Source organism: Pipra filicauda, unplaced genomic scaffold (assembly GCF_003945595.2).
Source record: "Pipra filicauda isolate LSUMZ 115617 unplaced genomic scaffold, ASM394559v2 scaffold837_size68763_pilon, whole genome shotgun sequence".
NCBI classification, from domain to species: domain Eukaryota; kingdom Metazoa; phylum Chordata; class Aves; order Passeriformes; family Pipridae; genus Pipra; species Pipra filicauda.
Window position 1 is genome coordinate 56,929 of NW_024105017.1, and position 11,822 is coordinate 68,750.

The 11,822-nt window shown below is 39.8% G+C and overlaps 1 protein-coding gene and 1 long non-coding RNA gene across 6 annotated transcripts in view; one reads left to right on the forward strand and one right to left on the reverse strand.

Moving 5' to 3' along the window:
• Window positions 1–9,965, reverse strand: part of APLF (aprataxin and PNKP like factor) — a 35,925-nt gene extending 25,960 nt beyond the window's left edge. For all 4 annotated transcript variants that reach the window (XR_005566945.1, XM_039390525.1, XM_039390526.1 and 1 more), the window contains exons 1-6: window positions 9,794–9,965; window positions 8,278–9,127; window positions 7,670–7,708; window positions 6,375–6,448; window positions 5,375–5,443; window positions 3,298–3,367 (exon numbers count right to left, since the gene is read on the reverse strand). Coding sequence is in view for 3 of the 4 variants with exons in the window: in XM_039390525.1 (XP_039246459.1) it covers window positions 3,298–3,367; window positions 5,375–5,443; window positions 6,375–6,448; window positions 7,670–7,708; window positions 8,278–9,127; window positions 9,794–9,815 (1,124 nt within the window). In the remaining variant the exon portion in view is untranslated. The remainder of the gene's footprint in view (window positions 1–3,297; window positions 3,368–5,374; window positions 5,444–6,374; window positions 6,449–7,669; window positions 7,709–8,277; window positions 9,128–9,793) is intronic.
• On the forward strand, window positions 2,927–4,567 carry LOC120325121. 2 transcript variants are annotated; one of them, XR_005566947.1, is made up of 3 exons: window positions 2,927–2,988; window positions 3,314–3,411; window positions 4,482–4,567. It is a non-coding gene; the product is annotated as an uncharacterized LOC120325121 (long non-coding RNA). The 2 variants fall into 2 exon arrangements; XR_005566946.1 differs by lacking the exon at window positions 4,482–4,567 and having other exon boundaries at window positions 3,314–4,443.
• Window positions 9,966–11,822: the final 1,857 nt, after the last annotated feature.

The window sequence follows — 11,822 nt, forward strand, 5'->3', positions numbered from 1 at the left end:
TCCATGGTGCAGAAAGCTTATTGAGACTCAAGCTTAAAAGTGTCCGTGAGTTACAGCATTAATACCAGCAAAACTGTCTTGCTAGTAAGTCAATAATTTTGCATGGCAAAAGTGAGATCCAGCAAAGTATTTTAAGTTCTCACTTCTCCCAGCAACACACAAGTTTCAATTTCACAGTGAGGAAAAGCTGCAACTCTAACCTGATGTACATGGAGCAGCACCGGGTTCACAAAGTGACCTTAAGTATTTTCATGAAAAGAAAGCACAAACTTCTCATGTTATGTTGTACTTCCATAAAAACAGTGGGCCTTCCCCATAGTAGTCAGAAAGAACAGGGATGGTGTACAAGTCACAAGTGTGCAGTAAAAACCCTCACTTAAAACAGTATTTTTGGGCAGCGTTTCGCGGGCACGATAACATGCTTGTTTTTTGCTCAGTGTTAAGTTCTTCACTAGCGTTTTAAAGAAAAAACTGCATCTTCCCATAGTGACAGTGGCCATTTGGAAACTCGAGAATTTGAACTGGCGTTTCCCAGGAGAGGACAAAGAAACGGGACCCGTCGCCGTGCAGGTCCCCTTAAGGAAGGGAAGGCAAGAAAGTAGTCCAGGGCAGAGACAGCCCCCCCTCAGGCTGCCTCTGGAGAGCCGCCTTCCATGGGCGAGTGAGCGCGTACAGAGCCGGACACTTGTCCAGGCACGCCACAATCGTGCACATCTTGAGTTTTAAAACACTTCATGTGTAGGACAATGCGAACACACTCATAAATGAACTGTTCAAAGGAGATTTTCAGTCTCTTTAGTGCGAAAGGCTGCGTGCCCGTGGATTGTGCTACACTCTGCTGCAAGGGGAAGAGGTTTAAGGCCGAGTGTCAGATTGACTGGAGTGTGCACAGTTTCTGAAGAGGTGGCTTTTGGTCAGTTGTTTTCCCGTGTGACCTAGAGTTTCCTTCTGCCGCTTAAGGCTGATATTGAAAGTTTCCAGTGCAATCAATCCATATGTGGTGTTGGTTATTTTTGTTACCAGAAGTAATATCCAAAGAGGAATCATAAAGTGCAAAGTACTGTCGGTATAGCAAACTTCAGAAAAACGAGCTGAATTCCGTTGTGTTAGGACTAGATAATCTCCAAGCTGCACATACTTTTTAAATTTACACAAATAAATAAGAGGTCATAGTTGTTTTTCAGCTAAACATTTACATTTTTTTAGATGTTTTCCTATCACATCTGTGAAAAACTGCACTCTGCTTAGCGCTTGAATTTTTCTAGACCTTTCTTCCCATTTGTATCCTTGATGTTCTTTGCCTGTTTCCAGGTCAGTGGCTTTATTTCATTTGTTGGTGTAGAAGGTAACACTGATAATATGTTGCCGTTTGAAGTATTACTGCTCCAGTTGTGGTAGTAGATGACTGGAGTCATGTTTTCTATTTGAATGACTTTGATTATATTTGGGTTTCAAGTGTGTGAGGTGGCACTGGGACTTAACTGAGGCTGTAGTTTTGCCATGGCACAGCGATGTGTTCTCACTGCCTGTCAGTGTGGTCGTGCCTGTGGCAAACAGGTAAGAACCATCACGTGAGCAGTTAACACACAGCAGCGGATGTTTGGTTATGTCCTGGCTTGCTTTGTGGTAGATCATTCCTCTTCCTTACTTTAAAGATTAGTCATTACGCTTGAGTAAATGGTAACCAAATCCTTACATTCTCTGTGATTTCTGTCACGTAAGTCTCCTGTAAGACTCTCTGACTTCAAATGCAACAGATGCTTTGATGGTTCTTGTGGAAAGCTGAATTTCTGGCAATTGTTACAGGGGTTGTAGCTGCTGTGGCATTCTAACAGGGCTGCAGTAACTCCCACTCTCCCACTAGTTTACGATGGCTGGAGAATGCTTGATGTTTGCTTACTTGTTTTCCTGTCAAGTGTCATTATGCCTAGCAAGAACTTATTCTTATTTCTTCACAGAATCATTTAAAAAAAGACTACAGAGCAAGATTCTGCCATGGAGGAGGGTAATTTGCATTTAAAGTTTTATTCTTAGATTCTGGAAAACTTATGTGGATTTTTATCCAAGAGCATAATGTCAAAGCTATACGGTGTATCCTATTAATCCGATCATACCATGTTTCCCAAATTTCTTGTATTTCTTAGTGGTGGGAGGAGCAAACAGTGCTGGGGGACAAAGCCCCAAGGTTTTCCTTTGTTTCCTTTGCTGAGGCAGCAAACTATGGTGTTGCTATACCTAAGGTGCTCCTAACTAGGCTGCCTGAGTACAGAAGGAGTAGTCTGTGCAGACATTTTGCCTTTCGAGAAGTAGAGAAATGAAACCCACACAGAGTTCCAGCGTATTTGGACCTTGCTGGTAAATGCTAGAGATGAGTTGGAGTATTTGTAGTGCTGTAGCATTCTTTAAAGGCACGTCAGAAGCCTGTGAAGTTCTTGTTGCTGGAATCCATTTTTAGACTTGCATTTCACGAGCTTACCAAATCTACCAAATCAGCTGTGTATAATGATCATTATGGGAGTAATACTCCATGTCTTTTCTAGTGTTATTTTGGTTTTGATCAACATTGTCTGGCTAGTGAATCACTCACTTCTGCCCAAAAAATGTTTATTTCAAGAGAGACTTTCTTCATCCCAAAGCTCTTTTACCTCAGGGAAGTAGTTGTGTGTTTTCTTTTTATGTAGAGAGAATTCTTCATTCTCATCATAATCTGTGGCAGTGAGGCTTTTTTCCCTGGAATTCTTATTTTGACAAGTTTCTCTGCAGATATCTATGTGTGGAAATGATAGGTAAAAGTATATTGAAGCTGAGACTAGAGGAAATAATAATTTAAAATATTGAGAAGTAAGAACTTTGCTGCTTTCATATTGCTGGGATAAGAACATTTGATATTTTTGATTTAAAATATTTTTTTTCCTCTTCTTTCTAGAAGTAAGATTGATGTACAGCCAGGTCAAAACGTACTGAAACTCATACAGGATTGTTTTGAAAGTAAGCTCTTATTTGGTGTTTTACTCAATTTGCTGGTAAAAGAAGAAATGATTTCTTCTTTATATTATATTTAGTGGTAAGTAAATAGAAATAAAAATTCGAGATAAAATGAATAAAAATAAAGTTTTTCTCAGGGTCTTGAAAAGCACCCCCCTCCCAGCTGCTTAAAACTGTGTCTTAACTGTCTTATAAAGGTAATCTTTCCTGAGTAGCTGATTCCTTTCTTGTTTGGATTTATGTGACCTTAATAGCTGTAGTAACTTGTTAAAATAAATGAGACCTGGACAATTCCAAGGTCCCCATACTTACAGTGTTTTCTTCATAGGTTGCAGCAGTGATCTTACAATAAACTCTCCAAATGCAACCCTTTGCTCAGCTCCTGTTGTCAAAAATAGGAAGAGGACTTCAATGCAGAGCCAAAGCGTAAGTTAGTTATGGCAATGTCACAGTATAGCTTTGGGTACAGTTTCACTGGGGTACAAATTTAGTTCTGTAGGATTTAGTTCTGTATGAGCATTGAAGAAGCTCCATATGCCACTTGTAACAGTATATAGGCTACAATTTAACCATCTGTAATAGTTGTTGATAATGGGGTTTTTTCTTAGTTTGTTGTGCTCTAACAGTAAATATTCTGTAATTAGATTTGTTTAATAGTTTATTTTCCAGGTTTTTTTCTAGTGAAAGCTTTTTCAGCTTTTTGTCCAGGACACTTAAATTTTTTATGGTCTCAGGTTGGAGCACGCTGCCTTGTTACTGCTGGTGGGTATGGCTGTCTTGGACTCCATTGGAGTTGGTTTTGGCCACTTTGCTAGATATATGGACACAGTTCTTAGCTAAATGGTGAACAGTAGAGTTGAAAGGTGATGCTTGTACAAAAGCTGGTTAACTCCTGATAGTTATCTGTACAATAACTTTATATATATGTATCTTTCTTGAAGGGTGGAAACAAGTTGAAGGCCTTGTTAGTGTGCTGGGAAAATGATGCCAATAATCTAGTTTGTATATTTAATTTTATTGTTTTGATTCTATTTTTTTTAAATAGGATATTCCGTTAATGGCAGGGTTGAGAACAGGCATCCTTTATAGTGGTGTTTGTTTACTTTATTTTGATGTTAGAATACCATATAATGTCAAATAATTTCTTGCAAAACCTCAGCCTGTCTTAAGAAAGGTGAATTAAATTGTTTAAAATAATTCATTCTAATGAAAAGAATAGCTTGCCTGGAGACTAGCAGGATGCCTGTTTAAAGCTGCATATAGATTTTTGCTGTACACACTGTTTTTCCTGTTATTTGAAATTTATAGTTACTTCTAGAAAGTCTTACTTGATAGAAAGTTGAAGTGTTTAGTTAAAATAGAACTGTGATTCACATGAGTGTGATTTAAGGGAAGGAAAGTATATCATGTTCTGTAGAAATTTGTATTCCTATCAAAATACAGTTGCTTTATCAACTATTTTACTTTGTCTCATTATTCGTTACCAACTATGACAGCCAAAGGCAGGATCAACCAACTCTGTGAAAAGAGCCTGTTATTCTCCAGAATCCTCACCTACATCACTGCTAAAACCAGTCAGCAGCAGAGGTTGGTCCCACTAGTACTGAATTAAGGGGTTTTGGGGGGTTTTTTTGTAAGGTTTTGAGTAGAGGAATTAAACCTGTTCTATATATGTAGGACCCAGCCTAAATCTGAGGGATTTCATTAGCAACAGTGAAAAGGCACTGCCTTAGTTATGGCAAGGGGAGAGTAAGAGACTGCATACGCAGCTCCTCCTCTTCCAGATTCACAAGTCCCATTTCTGAGGTCCAGAAGAATGGCACTTCTGCCAACAGAAACTCCACGTATTTCCAAGATTTCTCAGATATTTATCTTCAGATGTACTTATTACATAGTCTCAACTTTCAAGTTGTCTAAGCTGCCATATATGAATACAGTAAGATATATTTTAGTATTTGTAAGGAAGAATAAAAGCCCTTTAAGAGCTAAGAGCAAATTAGTCAAGATATTTAAATGTTAAAAATGGTAAATATAAAAAACTTGATGAAATAGTTTTTGAAGGTAGACAAGGCCATAAAAAAACCCCAATATAAAACAGACAAGCATGGGACTCCAATCGACTGCACACGCATTGTTCCATCCTATCCAGACTCGGACCACCACACAAGGCAGGTTATTTGCACCATCAGTTATACTGCGTAAAACTAATACAAACTCTTACTGTTCTCACTGAACTGTGGGGTTGTCTTGACTCAGTTCTTTAGGAATACATTCAGTGCAGGTAGCTCAGTGTGCAGCTGCATGCCAGTCTCCTTCAGCAAACTTTACATCAAGTTCGAAATACATTTGTATTTACACACTTACATTATGATATTTTAAATAATCTTACCTATTTTATGCCTTGCTATGTTGTCTGACAATGGATCTCTCACTTTGTAATTCAAGTCATCAAAAGTCTCTGTAAACACATTCAAAAAACCACCACCATAGGAATTTACTATTCCTGACTTTTATTCAATATCCCCACTAAAAGCAACCAAGGGTAATACAAGTCCCAACACATTTTGCTATAAACGTGTATGAAACCCAATGTAGACAAGCAGTATATGCAATTAGTAAGCTTGAAAATTACATGAAAACTATATATTCAAGTAAATATTCCTCAGACCTATCCCTCTTGATAAAACACACATTGGAAAATTATGACAAAGTGCAAGGTCAATCAGCTTTATATCACTCAAACCTAGCTTTAGAACAAACTTCTTACAAGAACACACACAAAATTAGGTCTCTGAAGAAAGCACTGCATGAACTAATAACATTCGCATATTCACTTTTGGCTCTAGAATACTAACAAAATGACTTTTTATCTCCAAGGCTCATGTTCATTATGACAACACGTACAACTCATGTTGTGAAACTTAAAATCCAAACCAACCAAACAAAACTTTTAAAAAAACCCAGACACCACAAACCAAACCAACCAAAGAAAACACCCCAAACCAAAATATTCTTGGGTGAACAGGCCATCGGGCTGTACACTTTGGTCCAGGGTGGCCTGAAGTGATTGCATTTAGTACCATCACATGGCAACACATCAAACTGGTACAAACAGAGCCTGAAAAACGTGTTCAAAATATTTTGGAGCGATAACTTTATCCCAGTAGGCTTGATGCCAAACCCTGGAGGGCTTGTTCTTCCAAAGCTAACACAACATAAAGCTGGCATAGTGTACCACCTACTTGGACAGAAATGTAACCACAGCCAATAAAATTTGTTGGACATTTGTTCTGGACAAGCTGAATACAACAGAAATTACTGAACCATCAGTTACAGTTTATAAGAAGCTTATACATAAAATGCAAGAAAATATCAACTTTAAACATTACCTGATGATGTATCATACTGTTCACAAGACTTAGTGCTGGAATCAAATTTATCACAATGTTCTAGAACAGGCCCACTGCAAAAGAATAAAAAATAAACCTGCTTAAAGATGTTAAATGTCAAAGGAACATTACAGCACTACCATATATATAAAAGTTAAGTTTTTTTCAGATCATGTGGTCTGGGTTTTATTTTTCTTTTAAACATCTGTCTACAGTGATTAGACACTGAAGCAAATGACTGTTAGTTAGAAATCATAGGTCTGAAATTCATCAACTCCTCCTCTACTCAGTCACCAGGCAGAAAACTTAGTGTTCACACCTCCTCTCTAAACAGGTTTCTTAAACTTCTTTTTTTCTCCCTTCCAGAATAAAGATACTTTCTTCTGTTGCATTACCTTTCAAACAATTTTCCATATACTGTGATTATGGTACTGCTTTAAAGAAATGTTTTGCATACTATAAGGAATGGACAGTAAAATAGTTTGTCTTTGTAATGAGTAGTCTGTCATGAAATCTCCCCCGTAAAATGACAATTTATATGTGTGACTCCACCAGAGATTCTTTAGCAACCAAATCACTTCTAACAGGACCTCTCTTGCAGCCTTAGCATCAGTACCCTTCACCTTCCTTCTTCCTCCATCTGTGGCTGTGCTTCACTGCTTTTACTGTGCCAGTGAAGTTCACCTGTTATCCACCTAAACTCCAAAAGATGCATTTAAATTATCTAAATTACCAAACCTACACTACAAATTCATCCAAGTAAGTCTGCAGTAGTCTCCCTTATAATTAAAAACCCCAAATCCCTTTTTCTGCAGAATGACTGCTTAAGAATTTAATAAATTCACAGACTGCCACTCCTGTTTGCTTTGTCATTAAGTTCCCATCCCATGAAGGGGAAGCTACATGCCTATCTACATGCAAAAAGTTTGGATCATGGATACAGCTCTATACCCCATTTAACGGCAACTTTATTAGTACAGCTGCTATTAGTTCTAGGAGCACTGGTATTTCTGTTCCAAAATCACACACTAATGTGGAAGCAAACCTCAAAGGAAAAAAATCCCCTAAGGCAAGAAACCTACTATGACCCCTTATTTATGACAGGAAGAAGAATTTTACTAGTTTATTAACGGTATTAATGCAGTATTTAAAATCCTCAAGCGCGAATTACAATTCTTTTCTACTAGGTGCTTCACTAGTAGAGCACAGAATGGGGCAGTACTACCAAACTCTTCTGTCTCAGTGGGGCAGAAGTGAGATTAAATTCAAGGTTTTCAGACAACTCAAGAAATTACCTTTCATAGTTCACAGCCTTCTCAGCCACAAAGGAATATCTAGAAGAGAAAAAATTATTCAACCCTTTTAGGGCTGAGTCAATTTTTACTTAATGAAAGGAACCTGTAGGGCAATAATTTTATATCCTGAACAAAACCATAAAAAGACATTAAAAAAAAATTTAAAAACAATGCAAAGAACAACTATTAAAAACTGGTTTTAGGCTCCTTAAACTTCCGTCTTTAGATTGCCTATGACTAGAAAGTTACATCCACAAAAATATATACAATAGCTGAAGAATTAAATGCTGTATTTTCCAAATTTCATTTAAAAATACAACAAACCTGACAGTGAAGTTACTCTGTGGTGGTAGGATTGTATCTACTACACAAGTCTCACGAGAACAGTTTAACCAGCACAAACTTCCTCATGTAAAAGACACTAGATTTGGCACCCACATTTGAGAACAGGATGTTGACTACACCACGTGGTTTCTCTATTAACTATTTGACCAATCTCAAACTATCTCGTAGTTCAATTGGGCCATCACTGCTTAAAAGTTAACAAGGTGTGTTTAATTATCTACCAAGTTATACCACGCTTGTAAGGAATCACATAAAAAGCTTACTGTGGTCCATGTTGCCTGTTACGTTTTCTTTTGTTATTTTTTATTTTTACATCTGATAACTTCTGGTTTTTCCTTGCCATGTTCTGTACAGAAGAGCTGTCAGAATCTGTTTGAGACTCAGTGTCCTCAGGGTTTGAGTAAACAGCTTTATTGGTTCTGCAAGGAATCTTTCCGGGTATCTTCCCTGAATACTTGGCTGACAACTGCTTCTTTTCTGAATTCTTCACACTGTCCATGAGATGCTGTAGTGCTTTCACAGGAGATGGGTTATTTGCACCACCAGGTGACTCCAATGTGTGCAACACATTTCTAGGCTTTTCAGACACAGCCAATTTCTGAATCACGGGAGTCTCTAATTTCTGACGCAAGGGTGTGGTACACACATCTTTCAAATGTACAGGCTCTCTTTCATGCTCTTCTTCACTGGGTTCACTGTCAGAACTCTTCTCTCTTTGCAACTGAGTTTTTTTACTACTACTTTTCTGGACAGATTTTTTAAGCTCCTTCCTTGAACTTAACGCCACTTTCTTAGCTACTTTAACCTTAGGAAGTTTCTGCTTAGCAGTTTGTTTCCTCTTATCTAAATGCTGAGAAGCTTTTGAAGCTGACTGCAGATTCTTGGAAGACTTGAGAGACTTTTTTGGAGACACAGTCTGGTCTTGTTGATGCCCAGATGAGGGCATAGGCAAATCTTCACTTGGCAGCACCCTTGGTTTACATTTTTCTACATCAGATGTTTCTGTTTCCAATCCAGACCATGACAATATCAGTTCTTCAGCTTCTGGTTTCCAGAATGTGTTCTTTTTCTGGTTTGGAGAGTCTTGCCTAAGTGCGTCCTCTTTAGTCTTTCCTATCAATACACAAAACATTTGGACATTAATATCTTTTTACATTAAACAGATACGTGTTGACATCTGAATGCCTAAAAATAAACCAAAAATTCAAAATGGGAAAACAAACAAACAAAAGGTATCACAAAACCAGGTTTGTTCCTGAAGGCTAAAAGAAGGCCTTCTCTAAACTAGAGTGTATAAAAAACCTTTTTAGTGTACTTCCAGTATTTCCTAACAGAAAAAAAAGGGAGCAGAAATGTTACATTTAGCTTGCTATCCAGTTTTCAGTGTTTCCTGCTACAAACCTTTTCACAAATAATTCCTAAACCCCAACTAATCCCCTTCAGTTCGAAGCATGTGTCTTAACCTCCTTCCTACCTACCTTCTACCCTACGTACCCTACCATGTGGGTACCTACCTTCTACACCAGCTCATAAGGAAAGACGACACCACTAAATTAATTTTTAACATCCTAACAGGAAGGGCAAAGAGGATGGGAAAAGTGAAAACACTCTGTCTCACTGCCTCATACACATCCAAATCTAACTGTGGAACTGAAACATCAAAAAGGAATCCATTAATGTCTGTTATCTACTTTATTATAATTTTCTAATAAACCACCACAAAATAATCCAGTAATATGACCTGGAAGGAAAAGTTTAAGGAGCTGTTAAAGAACTTACCTGTATGAGTACTCCTACACATGAAGAGTTTTAAAACTCAAGATGTGCACGATTGTGGCGTGCCTGGACAAATGTCTGGCTCTGTACGCGCTCACTCGCCCATGGAAGGCGGCTCTCCAGAGGCAGCCTGAGGGAAACGGGGCTCCCGACAGACTGGACCTCGGAGTACAAGTGTCTGTGCAAGGGGCCCGGACCCGGACCCGAACCCGGAGGGCGCGGTGCGCCAACTCCGGCCTCCCGCTCCTCAGGGAGAGGCGGAAGACCCCAGGGTGGGGCGGAAGAACGACCCCGCCCCTCCCCCGGGGACGCGCCGGGGGCCGCACCTCTGGCTCTCCGGAAGGGACCGGCTGCTGCCCACAACAGAGCGGAAGGATGGATACTTTGTTAAGGCTTAGTGAACGTGTATGAACTAGGGAGCTCATGGCCCTAAAGGAAAGCATGGATGATGTTGTGACAGAACTCAGCAGGCTGTTGCTTGCCAGTGATGTGTTTTCATTTCATGGACTCAAATGAGAAGTGATACGTTACCCTTCTCATATCAGGCAGCGATGTGTCTTCCCCCACTGCACTGTACAGGCACTCTGCAGCAAGGTTTTGAGTCGATTTCTGTCAAGAGTAAGTGGTGAGAAATATGTCCTTCGGGATGCTTCCTTAGTCAGAAGTAATGTGCAGACCTTTTCCTGACACAGGCTGGAAAGTGTGGGTGTTCAAATGCAGGTTTGAGGTCAGCATGCCTGTTTGTGTTTTCCTAATTCTAAGTCTAGGAGTGTCAACAGAATAGGGTGGATTTGGTAAAGTATATCGCTTTTTAGTCTGTATGGATTTTTTGCTTTCTGGCTAGTTGGTTTCTTGGGAGAGATGTCCTGTGTGATTCGAAGAGAACATTTTGTAGTTGGATCACATCTCAAAATGTTTGTGTTTTACTTCTTTTTTAAGAAGCAATACCAGTTGTACCAAGGGATGTTCTCTGGAATATCACTGTAGCTTAGCAACACTTCTACTGTTTGTCAGTAGATGGGGCTTCAAGCACAGTTTTTTGTCCTTTGCTGGCCTCTGTGTTCCATCAGGGTCTGGTTTTTGAAAGGGAGGAAGAAGTGTGTTACAGTTGGAGATAAATTCAGTGGCCAACATACATATATCTTTTAATAAAGGGTTGTTATTTCTTCTGTTTTTTCCCCACATTTTCCTCGAGTAAAGCCCCTTAATTTGACATTACAATTGCAGAGAGAGAGGAGTTTGGTCTATCTCATAACTCATCCTCCTTAGCAAACAGTTCAGTCTCATCAGACTGAGACAACCACAAAGCCAAATCTTCCAGGCATTGTTTCCGGCGGAACTGAGCTGTTGATTCCTCTTTTCAGATTTGCCTCCCAACTGACAATCCGACTTCTGTAGTTGCATACAAACAAATATTCCCCCTATAGCAAAATTGCCAGCACAGAAAACTCTTGCTCCCCATGGAGTCTCCAGGCAGACAAACCAAATGCACCACAAAGCTAAAAATTGCCGACTTTCTTTCCTGATGATAAGGGCTGTCATTTCCTCTTTTCAGACCTGCCTCCCAACTGAGAGCCAGACTCCCAAAATTGCATATAAAAAAAGATTCCTCCCACACAAAAGGTGTCAGCGCAAAAAACTCTTGCTGCGCATGGAATCTCCAGGCTGACACATCAACTGCAGCACAAAGCCAAAGCTTCCAGATTTCTCTTTTGCTGGCATGGGGAGAATCTTGCATTGTCCTCCAGGGCACACGCTTTTGACAATTTTTGAGGAGCACGAGAGGCATAATATCCCTCCAGGCTCAGCTCCCCGGGTCAGCCTCTCCTGACCTGTCCCGGGGAGCATCCCTGCTGGCAGCAGGAGCACTTCTGCCGGCGACAAAGATAACCTGGGCTTTTGTCAGGGGCTGTGGCACCAGTGCTACGGCGAGGCAGTGCATAGGAGAAGCACCTTCCCCAGAGAAAGCTTGGATGTGGCATGGCATCTCCCACCTGCTTTGAAATTCATGGAGATGCAACCTCCGTGAGGA